Below are 20,452 nucleotides of genomic sequence, written 5' to 3'. Positions count from 1 at the left end.
TTGGGTATTGTCATGGCCACAGTCTGCATACACAACCCTGGATGTAGCAGTAACTGTATTAGTCAAATGTGTCTACTATAGTAGTGACGGTCTTGTAAAGAGAAAGAGCAATCCCACTGGTTGGATCAACAGTGCAATTTGTTCTTTATTGGGGCTACTAAGTGGGCCTCATTCATTTCAGAGTGTCGATCAGAACAGTTAGCAGATGTAGCTGTGTTTGTCACTTACGTTTACTGAATATTAGCAGAACAATACTTGACATAGTGCTGTAAACAAATGAAAGGAGGCCCCCTGCATAGTCAATGAAGTAGCAACCTATGGTGCTAAACAATTGCTATTAGACACTATCTCTTTAACACTAGAATTACCAGAGCCTACGAAAAAACTCGTAATTCCGTCCCACCTTAAATCGCTTCTGCAAATCGTTCAAAGCTCTCCACCAGCGTCTTTTGTCATCTAAATGTGCTGATAAAAATCAGGCTGCAAGCAACCGGTTATTCCATCCCCCCACCGACTTAGAACGTGCACAAACTTCTCCCAGCTCATGCCTTGATTGATTTTCTGGAAGTGAAGTGGAGTTTTAGAGTGGAAATAATAGATCGTTGTTTGGAACACACGCATTTCATGTCTGTTCCGTTTCTACAGTAATCTGTGTAAACACATTGTTAAAACAGAAATGTTTTTTATATTCTAGTAGTAGATGACAAAATGTAGGCATAAACTATATAATGTATGAAGCCTGAAGTCCAAATATCAAAGGAAATATTTTCACAGAAGGTACAAATCTAACACAACAATTGTGCTTTTATTCCAAAATATAACTGCAGAAACAAAAAGCCACCTAATGTAAAAAAAGCTAATGTACATGATGGAGATGCTGAAGTTCAAAAACATGTGCTGGTGGATTGTGGATGTGATGTCTGAAAATGTCAAAGCCTTCTCTGGTTCTAAACTTGATAGCATGTGAGAAACATCATGCAGGATTCCTGGTAACAGAGATGTGTCTTGATTAGTCATGGAAGAGCATTGACACTCATGAACAGCTCAGTAAATTATTTTACTTGTACAGAGTTTTCTTGTAGTGTTTGTATTTGTGTATTTTATTCTTGTTTAGTGTTGTTTATTCTATTCCAATGTTTTATATTTTCTGTATTTATTTTTATTTGGTATTTTTGCATATATTATTTGTACCAGTAGTGTATGTGGTCTGGTGTACTTTTTGAATTTCAGTGCAGCAGTTTCAGCATGGGAAAAGTGCTACTGTAAATAAAATGTACGATTATTATTAATTCTGGAGCATTCTGCTTGACTGCAAAATATCAATTTCCTAAAATCACAAGAGCATACATGTTGATTAGAGCTTAGGATGCAGTGGTGAGCATGCCATTAAGGTGTGTGGGATGTAGCATTTACCTTTGGCTAGACTGGCAAAAGGAATGCATTTAATGCTGTGAGAACACCGCGTCCCAAAGAATGGTATGTTATCGTGAAAATGGCCTTGTGAATACAACTGGCTGATATCTGAACTGATATAGTTTTTCAGTTGATAGCTGAATAAACACAAAATCTTATATCACGTAAATGCTGAAAGGGCACATGAAATTAAGTTTGTAGTGGTTTTTCATTTTGCTGGCAACAGTGGATCATTGAGATGCAATCTTTAAATTGTTTTATGGCATTGTTTTATTGAACGTTTGGAAAATGTTTCTGGTTTGGGTGGAACAAAATGAGAGGATTATTGACTGAGAACGATAGGAATACCAAAGGTGGCCAAAACCGGACAGGTAAACAGAAATAGGGCTAAGGACAAGGAACATAAAGGATTGAGCCCAAATTGACAGAGTCAGGTCCAAGCATTCAGACAGGACTATGCAGCTTAGTCAGTGGAAGTCACATCAATGGGCTGCTGGTTTTCAGGGTTTGTCATTCTGTTGATGATTATAATTAGACTCCATTTTTAATCTTAATTGTTATTTCTTGTATCTGCACCTGATGTCTAAATTTAAGAGCAACCACAAATAAATGTGTGGCTTAACAAAGCTGTTTATAAATGTTAATTCCTGCAAGTTTATTAGTAATTTTTAATTTTCTTCAGCTGAGTGGATTTTGCATTAAATAGACTCAAGTGCAAATGTGAATAAAGACACCTCTCTTCTGAAATTCTTGTTAGTTAATGTATTGGTTTTTCAAAATTAGGATAGAGACAAACCTAATTAAGCAACAGGTTATATAAGACACTACCTGATGTGCTGCTGTGTCATTTATACTTTCTCACTGAATAAAATGAGAATGGAACATTGGATCCCTTCAATTCTTAAGATCTTGGACATTATAGCTCATTAATGAAAGACTACATCCACACTATGTGTTTAAATGAAAACCATCTCCATCCACTCCAGCATTTTTATATCATTTACAAATTTATTAATGGCCGATCGACAATGTATATGATATTATTGTGGACATAGCATAAATTGCTTTAACCAGGTGTATTCTCTGCGATTCTGGCACAATTTTAAGCCCAATTTGCAGTCACTGACTGATTTTCTGAGTCGTGCTGAATTGTAGTTTCATTAACCATTGTTTCACATGCATTATGGGAGTGCTTGTAATATCCGAGTACATCTCATGATTGGTTGGGCTGTCGCACATTCCGAAGAGGTTCTGTCATGTCTGAAATTTCTTTCGGCTGCCTTGTAGTGTGAGTAGTCTCACAAGATGGTTTTCTGATGTTGCAATCAAATTTCTCAAAATTCTTTGTGCAGCAAAGAGTGTGCATTTTACACGTATAGTCTGAGCACTCACATTGTGGCATGTCAATTGGACCAAACATGCTTGTCCAGTTTGAGCACATATACAACTGGCAATTCTATCATGTGGTGTGACTAGTCACTTGACCACAATTTCTAAAAATCACGCAAAATACAATTTAGATGCATACAGGTAAGGCAACAAAACAAGTGCCATAGAACGCAGTTCTTCTGTGCAAATCAGAACATGATTTTCTTCAATGAAGTTTGACCAATCAGGTTGTAGTGAGTAGGATCCAATCAGGGAAAAGCCACATAATAAGCACAAGTCAACCAGAGCGCAATTGAGTTTGCATTTTGAGAAATCTTTATTTTCACGTACCCACACTGGCTCTAGGGAGTATTTGTTTACATGAATTGAAAAAGCTGGTCAAATGTGGATGAAAGGTGAAAACAGAGACAAATGTCTGTATTTTTAAATGAAAATCAAGTAGGGTGGATGGTCCCTAAGACACTAACACTTGATTCACACCTACACATCTACAGAGATGTGCTTTAACGCAGGTGCACTTTAACTCCCACAACCCAGCATGCAGTAACCAGGATGTAAGAAGTAAAGGCAGTGAGTTAAGGGACTGAAGGACGCTGCTAACGCTGTGGTACATCAGGTAGTACTGCAATCTTACTACCTTTGGATCCTGCTTCATTGTCACGCTTGGCTACCTTTTTTTGCAGTATGCATGTTCTTTCCACGTCTGTGTGGGTTTCCATTAGGGATTTCATTTGTCTTCCACAGTTCCAACACATGTTGCTAGGTTAACCGGTTACTCTGAAGAAATCTGCCTGCCTGTGAGGGAGTATGGGATTTTCTAAGTGCCCTGTTGTGCACTGCATCCTTTCCATGGTTTGTTTCTACCTTCTGCAAATAGGCTGTAGTTCCTCACAATCACAAACTGGAAAAAATCTTCACAAAATGGGTGGTGACAAGAATTTAAAATGCATGCTGATTATATAGGCACTCCAAAGACCACATATGATTCCTTATTTTTGAGCTACTGTATATGCTAGTTGTTATTACATTGCCTGTTTATCTGTATGAAGATTTAACTCATACTTGGAAAATTGTGTTTCAAGCTGTCCATTACTCTTACAGCAGCAGATGCAATCTGACCCACACAAGCTGGACTTTGGTCTGAAGCCGGAGTTTCTGAGTCGCCTTCCAGGACCAAGCCTTTTTGGAGCCATCCAGCATCCTCATGAACTTGCCAGGCCTGCCACTTTGTTCACTGCTACAGGTAATGATTTTCATATTTGCAACAAATCATCTTTCAAGGGATGGATGGCACAAATACCCCACTTATTGCCTCGTGTGTATGGGGGTAAAACTGAGGTGGAACAAAATAAAACTTTTAGGGGTATTTTTAATAAGAGAGCGAGAGATGTCTACAAATAGAAGTTTTTTGGTTAGCTCCTGGACTATAAATCCTGCACAATTGAAATTTTCCATTGCATGCTAAGGGTACCCAGGTAATCTGCTTTATGGCATTCAACATGGGTGTGGCATATTCTAGTTTAGGAGAGTTATGATACACAAGCTATAAATAAAAAAGATATGAGAAATATTAAGGTGCATGGTGACAGAGAAAAATGTCTCGATCCCAAATTTGTCTTGGTCCTTGGTTCACTTTGCTGATCGAATGCAAAGGCTGTCGGGACACAAGTAAGTATAAAAGAGATTTATTTAACAAAGACGCCATTGGAGCATACCAAGCAAGATGTGTTTTCTTGCCCTGTAATCATGGAGATGCTCAAAATTCTTTGTTCGGAGAAAGCTTTTATAGATATGAATATACAAGAGCATCTTTAGCATATAGCTGATAACATGCAAATTATCAATTATCAAAATTCTTGTTACTGAGACTCACAGTCAGAGGCTGCTTCCTAGAGAAGAGCATGTATTCTTTAAAGCAGATGGACAAAAGTTAGTAGAAAGTGCCTTTATTATTTTTGGTAGTCATATGGCATCTTTTCAAGGACAGGATAAATACAGCTGCATTCCTTAAAACAATAATTGCTTAATTTAACACAGTTAGAAAAACCTTTTGAGTCTAAGAGACCAAGATATTAAAAAGTTATTAAAAGATTTTCTCCAACAAAGAGAAGGGTGGAAATATGTGCTATAATGTGCCCGTCACTCCATTCTGAGAAATGGTTTGGGATAAATGATATTGTGAGCCATGCCATATCATAGTATATTTTCTATATTCTTTTATCAATATAATTTATATACATAGGAAAGAACGCTCTGTGAATGGGGCAGCAGTCCATCAAATCTCTCTTTTGCTTCAATTTGGATTTACCAGTCAGCTTAACCTAATGATCTTTATAACAGAGGAGGAAGCCCCTTTGGATAAAGTGAAAATGTGCACGTTGGGTTTGATCCCAAAATCATGCCATCTAATAATATTCAGTAGGGAAAAAAACACAAGTATATACAGTAGGTGATTTGTCCCATAGACATGACTTGAACTCGGAGAGTCGTTTCTGGTCAGAATAAAGAAGACCTGCAATAGAAAGCAATACAGCAACTGGCCTATCAACGGGAAAGTACCTTCTTTATGGAAACGTCAGTGAAGTGTGCTTTTGTGCCTGGCATCAAGAGAATATTAGACTCAAGTTTACAGCCTCAACAGGTATAAACAATGAAACACAGGTGGTAGTACAATTGTAGGGGCACTGAGCCTTATAATATAGGGGCCAGAGAACTTTGGTGCTCACCTGATATGTCAACAGGTATGGAGATTTTGTTAGTTCTTATATTCTGCCTACAAACAGCTTTCAATTTTCTTCTTGCAATTTAACACGTAAGAAAACCAATATTGACAGCTGGTTAACTGCCAGGCTTTGGTAAGATGGTGAACTCCAGGAAAAATAGTGGGTATCAAACTAAAGCTATAGATCAGGAGAATAATGCGCCTAGGAGTGGGAAGACAGCATTGTCTATGAAAAGTAAGCACATAGTCTCAAATACCCTACCAGCATTGTTATAAAAGTGAACTTAAGATGGAATAGAAGTAGCTATCTTTGGCCAGGATCATGTAAGCTTGGAAACCTGCAGCCTGGCAGGGTGAGAATTTCTTAACAGATTTTATGTAAGTGAAAGAAATTTATTGATTTTGCTCCGCTCAACTAAATACACATTTTTTGATATGGAACATTGTTGAATTTGTACTACATGTCAAGGAGGACAAAAATAGTAAATGGTGGTTGATTACTGAATTTGAAATAACATTGACTTACTTTTCTCACTCAAATCTTTTTTGTAAAATAGTTATTCTTTATTTCATGCTGTTTAGCTAGGTTTTAATTGATGCTAATCAACTGAATGTGTATAGGACATCTAGCAAGGTGGAGCACTGCATGATCTTTGACAAGTCCTGATGTCTCAAACCCAATAATAGTACAGGTTTAGGAAGAGGGTCTGCTCCCTGTGTTCATATTTGTTTGTAAGGCCAAAGCGGGTGTAATCTACTGACTCTGCCATGGCAGAGATGCTGTGACTCAAAAGGGCTGCTTTTTATGGTTCTCGAATGTTTGTTTTCTCTGATGTCTCAGCCTTCCTCTCTTAGATGAAAGACACACTGCCTTAACTGTTTGCTTTGTCATTGATCTTTACAATATGCTCTTATTCTCTTTGGGTATGTAGTCATTACATGTTTCCAGTGTGTGTTATGATTGATTCTGGTGCCCTGCAGCCCTGCTTAGTATCAGTGGCTATCAAACATTAATTTTGTGGATGGTGATTTTAGTAGAAGTCCTTCAGTTAAAAGTTGCACTTTTTTTTGAGACAAAGAAAGAGCTCTTAGATCTCAAGTAGTTGTTTACCAAATGATAAGAAGCTGATTACTAGCCCTCTGATGATTATGCAAGGGCATCTTGTGATAGGGAAGTTAAAGAAATAAATGTTAAATATTAACTTTTTTCCTGGTGTTTGTCTACAGCCTTGATAATAAACAGCATGTGAATTTGAACAATTTCAACAATTCCTCTGTGGAGATAAGACAATTATTCTTATCTTGTTTGTTATACTAACACTCCAAGGAATTAATGACTCAATAGGAAAGAGATATGAAAAGTAAAAGGCACCCAAAGGCCACTTGTAACTTTTGCAGGTTGACACTGTAGCCTGGTGGGTAATGAATGTCTCTTTCATTGTGAAGTTGGCGGTGTAATATTTTCAGATAAATAGTGCAACATATTTCCAAGGAAATTAAGAAGTAAAAAAGTGCAAACAGGAAGTTTTTTTGCAACTATAGGAGTCTTAGAACACTAGAAGAAAATAGCCAGCCAAGGTCCATGAGAACATTTAGAAATGAAATATATGAGATGTTTGGATGGTTTGGCTATTAGTGTGACAAAATGTATTGCTGAGTCTCGTTTTTCTATCTCTTTATGTTTCTCCAGACTGCAGTGTGATCATAAGAAGATGAATATGCTTCTAAAATGTCTTTAATATTAGAGTTCACTTAGAAACTTCCAAAATAAAATGTTGAAACCTTCCTTTATCTCCCATCCTGATGAGTCAAGCACACCTTGGTCACTTAACATGTACTCTTAGTGCTGTGCACTGAAGTTAGCTAATTCAAGAGACTGAGTTCATACCTCTGCCTAATCACTCTCTTGATGGAGTTGTGGGAGGAACTGGCACCCTGTCTGGGATTGGTTCCTGTTGTGCGTAGAATTCCAGATCTCTTTAAACTCAATTTTGGATTAAATTGTTTGGGAAATGGAAAAATGGAGTAGGCTGGAATCATGCAACTTTGTCAAGTGTTATGATAGGCCTTACATAAGGCTGTGAAGATTTAGTTCTAGTCAATAACTTGATGTGATAATGGGCCATGTGGCTACAGTAAGGTAGGCTGAAGTTTAATAATGTAAATTTGACAAGCATATTGTCAGTAAAATAGGGACTCCCACTGGTTGTGGGATAAGAGTAGAAGGGAGAATAGAACAAAATAAAGGGAGCAGCAGGTTTCATTACTCGTTCCCTTGGCTTGTTTATAACTGCGGTGAGCTGAACTAAGAAGGCTATGGAACAGCTTGGTTTGGCACAGGAGAAGATCTGAAGGTCATACTCAGATGGATTGTGCATATGTTGGACGGCCTGAACTCAACTGTACTCTACTTTCTATAAGATTAGGTTTATTGCAGTCAAATGTAAATCAATGACACCAACCTGTGACAGATGCAAGGGCACAAAGTTAATGTCTCAGAAGAATGGTGTTGGGTAACAAGTGGATAGTATGGGGTTTTGGACAGTAATGAACCATGCAAAAGGCAGGTGATGACTGGAATAAACTGCCAAGGAATCTTGATTTAGAGAGGGCACCTTTACTGAGCATTAAACAAGATATCTGACAACAAATTGTGTGGGGTTAATTTTGTTTATTCTTCTCTTTATCTTTTCTCCTTATTTGACTGTAAACTGGCCACATACCTGGCAGATAATTATCTCTTATGCTTATGTCTAAGTGATCAGGCTATTTTGTTTGTCAGAATTTGTCCCGGCATGGTTATTTAATAAATGGTTTGGTAACCCATAACCACTATGGACTATAACGTAACACTTGATTATTTTTTTTTTTTGGATGCCATTCTTTCAGAATTATGCCCCAGTACTGATTGGTTGTCTTTTTAATTTTACTTATTTCCAGGTTTTAGACACCCAGTACCAGAGGGATATGGATTGTCATGGCACAGCTCTTTCCTTGCAAAAACAATTATTTTGACACCCCAGGCAAATTATTTGCAGACAGAATATTGACAGTTATGTATCCAGGTTTTTGTATTTCAAGGAGAGTTTAATTAGTTTTGACATTGCAGGAGTCTCACTAGAGCTGGAAACTTCTCCATGAGACTGCCTGCCATACTAAAGTGCTAATAAGACCTTGCATTTAAATCCCCTTTGCAGCTTGTGAGTGGATATTTGCTACCCATGCCAGTGACCCAGAAAAGATGCAAAGAATTGTATTTCCTGCACATGAATTGTTTTGCAACCCCTCTATTGTAGCGATTTCTGGGTGCCAAATCTCTAATGCGTTCCAATTCACGCATTTAAATGTCCTGCTTATATTATTTATGATGGCCTGGTTCACAAAGCCCTTGTAGATATTGGCTGCCTTGGTAGAGCTTTAATTTCACGCTTTAGGAGTTATGTTGCCCTGTGAAGGGAGAAACAAATTTTTCATTCCTTCTGACTCCCTGCTGAGTCACTCTGTCACAGAATTCAACAAGAGATGCTCCTTTTTAACTCTTTCCTCATTCTTTGATTTGCTCTTTGGCAGGTGCTGCACATCCATCTGGACCACCTTTTGGACATCCACCACACCCCAGCAACTTCCTCAACCCTGCAGCCCATTTAGGTAAGTCAGAAAAGAATGAAATGTATTGGTAGTAGTAAAAATGCTTGTTTCCATGTCATGATGGTTAAAAAGTAGCAGGGAAAGCCACTGCTGTACCTTATCTTGTTGTGTCCTGTGTAACTGTTGGTAGCATCACAGCATTTGAGATATTTTAGGGTAACAGCTTCTCTGGTATCATATCTCTGTCGCCAAATAATCATTAACATCACAAGTAGGGGCTTTTATGATGGTGGAATTATGTTTAGAAGGACCTATTTGAGATTGTATGTTTCCTTTATCCTATCTTGGTGTCATAGCTGTGCTGTCATACGTACAGGATGTATTGTCTTAACGTGTGTCATAGTTGGGTTTTGTTTGTCAGTTGTCAATGTTTTATTGTGCCAATGAACTCTATGCTATGAGTGTGGCAACTGTGGCAATCTTCAAGCGAGAAGCTAAAGAGTAGGTTTATGTTTTACTTTTATTGTTGTCTATCTGTGGTTTATGATAAAGGGTAGGGAGTCCCTAGAGCTTACCCTGGTGCAGGGTCTACATGGGAGTCTGAAAAGAGCCTAACATTAATCTGAAATATCAATGTAGTTGATTGAACAAAAAAGACGGATTAAAAAAGGGAAGAAATTACAAAGTATCAAGAGAAACAGAATAAGCCCTTGCTGCCTCTCTAGAGCCTGGGCATTATAAACCATAAGTAACTGTTAAGCTAACTAGGTGGGATTGCTCTCGTGCCCTTCTGTCTTCCATTTCCCTCCCCTCTCTCTTTCCTATCTCTGCCCACATCATTTAATCGCCCATAAGTGCCCATTTATGGTCCATTTTTGAGTTACTTCTGAGGAGCTGCATCCGTGATCACTGGTTACCACATTTAAACCCTGACGTCATCAGACCACTGCACTGGGTTCTCTGTGTTCCAGCTGTTTGCTTTTAAGTGCAGCACACAATTTCCTGTTCCTGGTCTCATGGCCTTGTACCACACCAGACTAGAGTCCAAGTGTCTCACAAATGTTGCTTTAAAGGTAACAGGGCTGGTGTCATGGCAGTCCATTGTGGTGTAGTACTACTGGTTACTGCCGACAATAAGGCCTCATTCAGCACCTTCCTCTTTATTGTGTCTATTATACCAGTCCTGCCACTGGACATTAGACAGCAACTCACTTCTTACTCATAGCTTAATACGGTTAATCACATAAAGCTGCTTGCCAGTGTGGTGTTAATAAATTCTTTATGTGTGCCTCTTCTTTCAGAGCCATTTACTAGACCAAATACTTTTGGAGGTTTGGGAACATTAAGCAGTTCTGCCTTTGGTGGCCTGGGAAACCCATCACTTAGTGAGTAATTTTGCCCTTACATTTGTGAGACTTATCTAGTAGTGCAGGAGATGTTTTCAACACAGACACATTTTATAGAATACACCAGTGGTAGTAAAGATCTTGTATAAAAATATTTATGAAATCAAAGGTCATGTTGCAAAAAGTGTAATTGGCACAGAGCTCTGGAGTCTTTATTGCTCATCTGTGCCAGCAGGGTGCAATTTGAACAGTGTTCCTTCCACAACGTTCATGTTATGTTGGCCATTCCGTCTGTGGAGCAGCCCCTGCAAGCTAAGATGAGATAGGAGCATTCAGCATAAGCAGCTTTATACTTTTTTATGGGCTCGCTCATTTACCAGTAATTTTTCATGCATGCAGTGAACATCAATAGAACTAAAACATGACCACTTCATTTGGCCTAATAGCTTACTTTATTTTAAGCTGTCTGGGCAAACACATTTCTCATTAACATCTTTACTTTTGTGAATTACTAGGGAGCTTATGGAAGTGTGCTGGGGCCTAGGCAATAACTGGTTGTGCTGTAGTGACGCTTGTGTGCATTTCTAAGAAGTGATCTGACCTTGTGTGATTTTTTTAAAAAGTGACCTATAAAGAACAACAGAATTTAAAGCACAGAAAAACTGGTAACAGACAGTGAATTTACAAGGTGAATTGGATAGGTTAGCCTAGCAAGGAAAGAATTGTTGATTTATTATCATTTTTGTCTTCTTTGTACTTTTGAATTTAATTTAATATATATCATCAGAATCAGAAAGTTTATGGACCATTTCCAAGACTACAAATTCAAATTTCTCTTCTGCTCTACCATTATTTTAGCACCAAACTCAGTGTTTGGCCACAAAGATGGACACAGTGCACAGAACTTCAGCAGTACTCATGAGCCATGGAACCGTCTTCATCGGACCCCACCATCATTTCCAACCCCACCACCTTGGCTTAAACCAGGGGAACCAGACCGCAGCTCCTCTACCATGGCCCACGATAGAGACCGTGACGCTGACAAGCGGGACTCTTCTGTTAGTAAAGAAGACAAAGAGAGGTATGAAATTAATTGTAATACTATATATAGCCTTTATGGTGGAAAGATCACATAGGGTGAATGAACCGAGTTGTTTTAAAGATTTAACTTGAAATAAGAGTGTCATCTCTTGTCTTGTCTCTTGACTTTTGCTTGCACAATTTTAATCTCACGATTGTCAACTGGCCATAGTTCATCAATTAACTAATGGACAGATGTTTGTTTCCATTTATGTTTAATCAGTTCCATCTTGTCCTTTGTGTGATTTAGCAAATCTGCTTTTATATGTGTACCAGTTAGTATAATCTGTACTTGTATTTTAACTGATAATTGTTCACAGCACTCTGTGCTTGCACTCAATGAAGATCACTGTACAAAAAAATACGTTGTAAGTAAGAGACAACCTTCTAATAAATATAAAAACATATTTAGGAGAAGTAGGTTGTTATAGCCTGCTTAATTTATTTTATTGTGTATCGTATTGTTTGCTTTGTTTACTGCCTTGTAAATAGAGCAATTTAAATTAAACAATGATTTACCTTTTCATAAGGATACCACACAATATTCTAAGAATTACCACTTTAAAAAAAAAATCCAACTCCTGGTTTTGTTTTCACTACTTTGTGAATTTACATTCGCTCTTTTATGGTTTGCTGGTTTAACAAGTCACCACCTTTGTGCACAGTTGTACAGAAACTGTTGACATGATTTCTTCAAAGAAGATTAACATTTGGTTTCTTGTTTGATAGCTTTAAAACAGAAAATGTTAACCTGCCTATATCAGCAAAGCCAATTCGTCACCCCTTCTGTTTTCATTACCCAGAATGCATTGTACTCTAGCTATGTGCTCAACATCTTTGCACAATCTTTATGGAGTGTTAATATAAAAGAGGTACAATAAAACAGTTATTACAGTGCCATAAAACCTAATCATAGCTTTATATAGCAGCTGGGCTGCAATGAAAAATTGACTTCATTTTCCCCCTACTAAATTGTAGGTGATGCTTTATCTCCACATCTGCATACTGCCAGCATTATTTTCTCTCCTCTTCTTTAATGCCATTTTCATTCTTTCATGTAAACCTACACAAACTTTTACCATTTGCTTTTAACTGATAAAGTATTTCTCCAGTCAGAGCTCAGATATATTATAAAACTCACAAGTAATCTCATTACATAACCTAGGAGAACATTATAAGCATGTTATTAGTATAAGAAGCAAGTCTTTGGGGATGTGAGAGAAAAATCCATGTCACAGCAACAGTGACCAGGCTCAGAATTTAAAAGTAGAATGTTGGATCCAAGAGGGAGAAACTTTAATCACTGCTCCACTGTTTCAAACTTGGTGCCATTATATCCATCCATCCATTTTCTAACCCGCTGAATCCGAATACAGGGTCACGGGGGTCTACCGGAGCCAATCCCAGCCAACACAGGGCACAAGGCAGGAACCAATCCTGGACAGGGTGCCAACCCACCGCAGGGTGCCATTATAATAACAGAAGAATCATTAACAAGAACTTCAAGTGCTAATGAAGGCATATAAGGTGCCAGGCTGTAGAGAAGGGCAGGCATCTTAAGGCTTTATAATGTGTCGTAAAAAACATAGATTTCTCATTTCCTGGGCCCGTGTATCTGCAGCAGTAATGGTATGCATTTGACAGTAACAATTATGACTGGAGATCTCCTTATATCTCCATTATTCTTCATTGGGAATAAAGATTTGATTGTCTTGAAGCAACTGAGAAGTCAGATGTCCTCCTAAATAGTAGTTGATACTAATTACAATATCAGATTTGTTCCTCAGATCTGTATGAGATTGAACTGGTGTTACAATATATGCATATTGCATATATATATAAAGACTTTATGACCAATACCCAATGAATCCCACCTCATTAATCCCCCCTACCCACATCCACCTACCCTACCCTCCTTATTTGCTATATATTGCCTTGGATTCCTGTACATCTAATCAGTTTCCTCTGATGATGATTCCTGACAGGAGACAAAAGCTTTGGCATATGTGAGTCATTTTCTCCCTTTGTGGACTTCCAGCTACAAATATGCAAACCGTATCACAGACCTTCACTTCCACATGACACGTGTTTCGTCCTTATTGAGGCTCGTCAGGTGTATAAGCGAATCAGCCACCATGGCGCAGAGTCAGAGGTTTTGCCTCAGGTGTTGATGTCCGAAGTTCGATCCCAGTATGTGATGCAAAAGTGCGTACATCTGACGAATCCCAATAAGGGTGAAATACATGTCTTGTACTCTTTGTACTATTTGGAAGGTAATGTATCACATATCTTGCGGTGGGCTGGCACCCTGCCCTGGGTTTTTTTTTCTGCCTTGCACCCTGTGTTGGCTGGGATTGGCTCCAGCAGACCCCCGTGACCCTGTAGTTTGGATATAGTGGGTTGGATAATGGATTGATGTATCACATATATATGAGCTGCTTCTCTCAAGTAAGAGGACGTGGCAGATGTTTGCTGATAGGTAACCACCTAATAATGATAAGATTGTGATTCAGACTTTAAAAAAAAAAAATTATTTACAGTATATACTGTATATATATATACAACCCCAATTCCAATTAAGTTGGGACGTTGTGTAAACGTAAATAAAAACAGAATACAATAATTTGCAAATCCTTTTGCAAATCAACCTATATTCAATTGAATACACTACAAAGACAAAATATCGAATGTTCAAACTGATAAACTTTATTGCTGTTTTGCAAATCTTCACTCATTTTGAATTTGATGCCTACAACATGTTCCAAAAACGCTCGGAAAGGGGCATGTTTACCACTGTGTTATATCACCTTTCCTTTCAACAACACTCAATAAGTGTTTGGGAACTGAGGACATTAATTGTTGAAGCTGTGTAGGTGGAATTCTTTCCCATTCTTGCTTGATGTACAACTTCAGTTGCTCAAACGTCCGGGGTCTCCGTTGTCGTATTTTGCGCTTCATAATGCACCACACATTTTCAATGGGAGACTGGTCTGGCCTGCAGACAGGCCAGTCTAGTACCCGCACTCTTTTACTACGAAGCCATGCTGTTGTAACACATGCAGAATGTGGCTTTGCATTGTCCTGCTGAAATAAGCAGGGACGTCCCTGAAAAAGACGTCGCTTGGATGGCAGCATGTGTTGCTCCAAAACCTGTATGTACCTTTCAGCATTAATGGTGCCTTCACAGACGTGCAAGTTACCCATGCCATGGGCACAAACATACCCCCATACCATCGCAGATGCTGGCTTTTGAACTTTGCGCTGGTAACAATCCAGATGGTCCTTTTCCTCATTGGCCCAGAGGACACGATATCCATGTTTTCCAAAAACAATTTGAAATGTGGACACGTCAGACCACAGCACACTTTTCCAGTTTGCGTCAGTCCATCTCAGATGAGCTCGGGCCCAGAGAAGCCGGTGGCGTTTCTGGGTGTTGTTGATATATGGCTTTCGCTTTGCACGGTAGAGTTTTAACTCGCACTTGTAGGCGTAGCGACGAACTGTGTTAACTGACAATGGTTTTCTGAAGTATTCCTGAGCCCACGTGGTAATATCCTTTACAGAATGATGTCGGTTTTTAATGCAGTGCCGCCTGAGGGATCGAAAGGTCACGGCATCCAGTGTTGGTATTCGGCCTTGCCGCTTATGTGCAAAGATTTCTCCAGATTCTCTGAATCTTTTGATGATATTATGGACAGTGGATGATGAAATCCCTACATTCTTTGCAATTGTACGTTGAGAAACGTTCTAAAACTGCTGGACTATTTGCCCACGCAGTTGTTCACAAAGAGGTGAACCTCGCCCCATCCTTGCTTGTGAACGACTGAGCCTTTTGTGGATGCTCCTTTTATACCCAATCATGACAAACACCTGTTTCCAATTAACCTGTTCACCTGTGGAATGTTCAAAACGGGTGTTTTTTGAACATTCCTAAACTTTCCCATTTTTTTGCTGCCCCTGTCCCAGCTTTATTGGAATGTGTTACAGGCATCAAATTCAAAATGAGTGAAGATTTGCAAATAACAATAAAGTTTATCAGATTGAACATTAGATATCTTGTCTTCATAGTGCATTCAATTGAATATAGGTTGAAAAGGATTTGCAAATCATTGTATTCTGTTTTTATTTACGTTTTATACAACATCCCAAATTCATTAGAATTGGTGTTGTATATATACAGTATATATATATATATATATACAGGGCCCCAACCAGAATACACCAAGTCATTCCCAGATTCAAATATATGGCTGTTTTATTACAATACCTCACAAGTGAAAAAACACAGTTATCTCTCTTCCAATCACCTCTCCTCTCTTCACCGCACTGCCCTTCTCCAGGTGAGTGTTGCTCATCTTTCTCCCAGCTCCAACTCGAGCGGTCTCTTTTATTGAGGACCCGGGAATACTTCTAGTGCCAGTCCTGTTGTCCATTGAAAGTACTTCTAGGTCACACTTAAGTCCCACATAATAGGAAATACATCTCTCTACTCCCTGTAAGGAACCATCTGTTCTGACTGGGATGTTCCTCCATCCATTAAGGAAGCCTTGTCTGGGTGTGACATCCTTGCCTCTCTTGGCCGGTGTGCCTTTCTGTCCACTTGGGGCCTCCTGTCTGGGTTAGGTATTTTCTGTATTCCTTGTCGGGATGTCCGTCCATCCCACCTGCCACCTACAACAAATATATACAGTATGTACTGTTTTATGCATTGTGTCCAGGGTAAATGCTGGCTGCCGCCAATGAGAACTGGGTTTGAAAAATGGATTAATGACTACATTTCCAGCTAATACACTAATGCACAAAATGCACTAATTTTTATCCTTTTGTAATCTTTAGGGACAATGTTGAAAAAAGACATCACAATCATCTCTCTCCTGCACCAGTGAATACTACAAACTCATTGGGACACACTCGCACTTCTAACGAGCCATCTAAAAATCAAATGAGCAGCGAGGTCCGTGACAAGGAGAAGCTGAAAGAAGCCAGGGAACGAGAACGGGACCGGGATCACAGTGACTCTTGGAAAGAATCTACTGCTGACGACCATAAGCTCAAAGAGAATCACCTGCCTGAGAAGGACAGTGTTTCACTCCATGAGTGTCGAGTGATGGATGACGCCAAACCAGCAAACAGAGTGGCATCGCCGTATGTCAGGTCAACAGCCATAGACAACTCAAGGCCAAGCAGCACTTTGAATAGAGAGTCTGACAAAAAGGGCGAGCTGGTGTATGACCATCAGAAGAAGAACAGTGAGGTCAAAGTAAAGGAGGAACGCAAGGAAGATCAAGAGGTCTCAAGTGAAGGACCCCAGCTTCACAAGCCTCCTGATCATTCCCAGCTGACGTCTTCAACCAGCATTCATCCCACCTCTTCCATGTCCTCTATGCCTGTGGCAATGAGCATGGCTGGCGTGCATCCAATGAACAGTATTGCCAGCCTTGAAAGAACTCGCATGGTTGCACCATTTATGGGAATAAGCCCAATTGCTGGGGCTGAAAGGTTTCCATACCCAGCATTTCACTGGGATCCTCTGAGAGATCCGCTTAGGGACCCATACAGGGGGCTCGACATTCACCGAAGAGATCCACTGGCAAGAGATTTTTTGTTAAGGAGTGATCCCCTTCATCGCCTCACAGCACCAAGGTTATATGAAACCGAGCGTTCCTACCGAGATAGGGAGCCCCATGATTTCAACAGAGACCATCATCTTGCCATTGATCACCGTCGGGAGCACGAGCGACTCAGCCACTTAGATGAACGAGAGAGGCTGCACATGCTCAGGGAAGATTACGAGCATGCCCGCTTGCACCCAATGCACCCAGCCACCTTAGATACCCATTTAGCCCACCCAGGTCTTATGACCCCTGGACTCCCTAGTATGCACTACCCAAGGGTCAGCCCATCCTCAGCACACCAAAATGGCATTCTCAATAAGACTCCCCCAACCGCAGCTTTGAGTGCTCCACCTCCGCTCATCCCTACTTTGGGTGCCCGCCCGGTTTCCCCAAGAAGGACTACACCCTTGACCACAGACATCAGGGACAGGCCACCATCGCATACCCACAAAGACATTGAAGCCCGGTAGATTGAGACTGGACTCAAAAGGTGGCCTTCAGGTGTACGATATAAACTGGGTATGATCCTGTAATACAACCAGTTTAAAAACTTTTGAAGTATTATTTTGTACATTTTATGTTAAAATTTTACAGATGTTTTTTGCCAGTTTTCCTCTCCTTTTTTTGGTCTGTGACTCTTGTTTTAAAGTAAAGAAAGCAAAATGTTTTAGAAGACAATGAGAAAGAGGACTCCCTGGAAACTGCGGTGTCTGCTAGGAAATGTAGCTGCTGGCAAAGTGGCATCAGTTAAGGCAGGCTTTGTACATATTCCTGTACAGTGTATAAAAACAAAAAAAGACAAAAAAGACGTGCTTCTTGGGCTCAGAGGAACAGTAATGTACATTCTGCTAAGGGGTGTGACGAAAGCTTTACTTTGTACAGATGTAAATAGACTTAAGTGAAATAAGAAGGTTGGAAACTCCTTTAACTGTGCTGTTTATTTTTTTTTTTAAATTTAATTAACCATTGACACAGTGTTCTGCTGTGTTAGGTCCGTCGTTTCACAGGTTATTCCCTTCAACTATGCAATGAACATTTTGGCTTTTATTCCAGTAGAAGCCTTCATTTCTTTAAAGGAGACTGTTCAGCAAACAAGCCACAGCACACAAACCTCGTCAGCCCCCCACTACCTCATATTCTCTCCAGAAACCTTCATACAAGATGAATATGACTGAATATATATGAAAGAAACAAAACCCCATGCTGAAATATAACAAGAAAGCTGTTCATCTACCTAAATATTGTGTTTTACTTTGCAGTTTAAAATTAACTTTAACAGATTGTTTTTCAGGGTGACGCAGTAATGAGAACTTTTGCCTCACAGCTTTGGGTGACTCAGTTCAAACTGTTGGCCTTTTCACAGTCTGCATGGAGTTCCCACATTCTCCCTGTGCCTGCATGTGTTTTCTCTGGTTACCTCCCATGTATAACTGGCGACTCTGAACTGGTCTGATGTGAGTGACTGTGGGTGTGTTTGTGAGAGCACTCACTAATGAACTGGCAACCTGGCCAAAGTTGTGTCTCATCCAGTGATGCCCGCTCCCTCAATCCTAAACTGGATCAGGTGAGAACAGATTGTAAATGAGTATTTCTTCCTTTTTACTCTTAAGACCTCTACGTACATATATTTCAACCTTCATGTAATATTTTACCCCATTCAAGTTGCTTTGCATTTTGGGTACGTCTGGTGAAATGCAATTTTTGCTGAGGGTGAGGGTACTGGTGCCAAAAACTATACACAGAAGGGGTCTTTGTGTTCAGTAGGTTTTTGCGCAATTGGGGCCATCTTTGTTCTGGAATTACCTTTTAAATTTCCTGAACATGCCATAATATCCCTAAGGTTTAAATGGTTAACACCCTTTCTGGTATTTTGTTTTGCTCATGCTCCTAGTTTGTGTTTTCCTGCCATCATTGCTGTGATGGCTGTGTGCCTTTGTGTGCATTTGAACCTCTCTCCTAATGTCCTTCGTCCTAAAAATCAGAAGTTGACGAATGGTTTGGGGAATAAATGTTGGCATAGCAATCCCTATTGATGGAGTTTCATAAGGCATTGGTGAAGTTTTGGTTGTTTGCGGTCAACTTCATCACTCCCACTTGGCTGCAGCCGGTGGGAATCTGGGAGTGCAACACGAACTCATCTGGGTTGCATTCTTGTTATTGTGATGGTCACGCTGGGTGGTGAAATTGTAAGAATTGGAGAGATTTTGTAATAGCCAGATCCTGTTCCTCACATGAGCATGAGCTGACGTGAATACTTTTTACAGTACAGAGAAGTCTAGTGTGTTATAATTTACATGCCGTAATAAAAATAAGGACTGTCCGTTCATTACCTAAGCTGGTTTGCAGCAATCTGGAGTTCAAAACACTACTGAAAAGTTCACTGATATGACCGTGGTGTAGCACAGGACACGCATGGAACTGCAATTACACTTCCATACAATTTGTTTTTTAAATTTTAATCTCTGAGAAAATGCTTAATTTGACAATCTGCAAGCTTTCTTGTTTCAGGCAAAAAGACACTAAAGCTTACACCATTGACCTGTTTTTCAAAATTTGCTGTTCGTCCTTCTGGGGAGAATATGAATTTAAAGAACCTTGAAAAATCTCTGAAGAATTGTAAAGTACAGTATATGTATGAAAATCAATTAGTTTTGTTGGTCTCATAGTGTATCAAAGTGCTATCTTTAAGTTGTCGTATCTAAAGAAGAAGAACAGAGCTTAATGGCAGCAGACCGTTTGTTTCTAAGGAGCAGAGATCTATTTTAGTAGTCATCTGAAGGTTTAGTTGTGCGCTTCAAACTTTGTGAAATCCAGATGTTGTGCAGTGTTTTTCTTTTTTAATAATGAACAAAAATGTACACTGGAAAGAGTAGTGTTAGTTCTGAGTATTGCAAAGAGATTGTTAACAAAAAAAAACTTTTTTGCTGTTTATCATGTACGTAAATGAAGTCCTTTCTAGATCATATGTATAAAAAAAAAGTGAAGCGACTCTGAATCTTCAGCATGTGTCTCATTAAAGAAAACCCTTGTGTTATGTAAATTGTGCCATGTTATTAAAAAATGTGAACTAAATGGGATGCTCTTGCATTGTCATGTTTTTGGTGTCTGCAGTTGTACATTCACAGATTCACATGCTTCTCATATTTCTGGAATATGAAGATGGTGCGTTTCAAGAAGATGTGTGTGATTCCCATCTTTGGGTTGGGGGCAATAACAACACACTGTTGTTATGGAGAACTTCTGTTTGGTTTTCTTTGCGCCATTTCTATGTGTGTTAGACCGGGTTTTCAACCAGGTTG

General features: G+C 39.4%; 1 protein-coding gene across 1 annotated transcript in view; it reads left to right on the top strand.

The window, feature by feature from the left end:
* Window positions 1–20,225, top strand: part of auts2a (activator of transcription and developmental regulator AUTS2 a) — a 1,288,356-nt gene extending 1,268,131 nt beyond the window's left edge. The window contains 5 exon segments of the mRNA XM_039756996.1: window positions 3,904–4,045; window positions 9,095–9,172; window positions 10,414–10,497; window positions 11,317–11,539; window positions 16,375–20,225. Coding sequence (XP_039612930.1) covers window positions 3,904–4,045; window positions 9,095–9,172; window positions 10,414–10,497; window positions 11,317–11,539; window positions 16,375–17,623 — 1,776 coding nt within the window. The 3' untranslated portion in view covers window positions 17,624–20,225.
* Window positions 20,226–20,452: the final 227 nt, after the last annotated feature.

This window comes from Polypterus senegalus, chromosome 6 (assembly GCF_016835505.1).
Source record: "Polypterus senegalus isolate Bchr_013 chromosome 6, ASM1683550v1, whole genome shotgun sequence".
Classification (NCBI taxonomy): Eukaryota; Metazoa; Chordata; class Cladistia; order Polypteriformes; family Polypteridae; genus Polypterus; species Polypterus senegalus.
The sequence above is the reverse complement of the archived record's forward strand: the minus strand, read 5'-3'. Positions and strand labels throughout refer to the sequence as shown.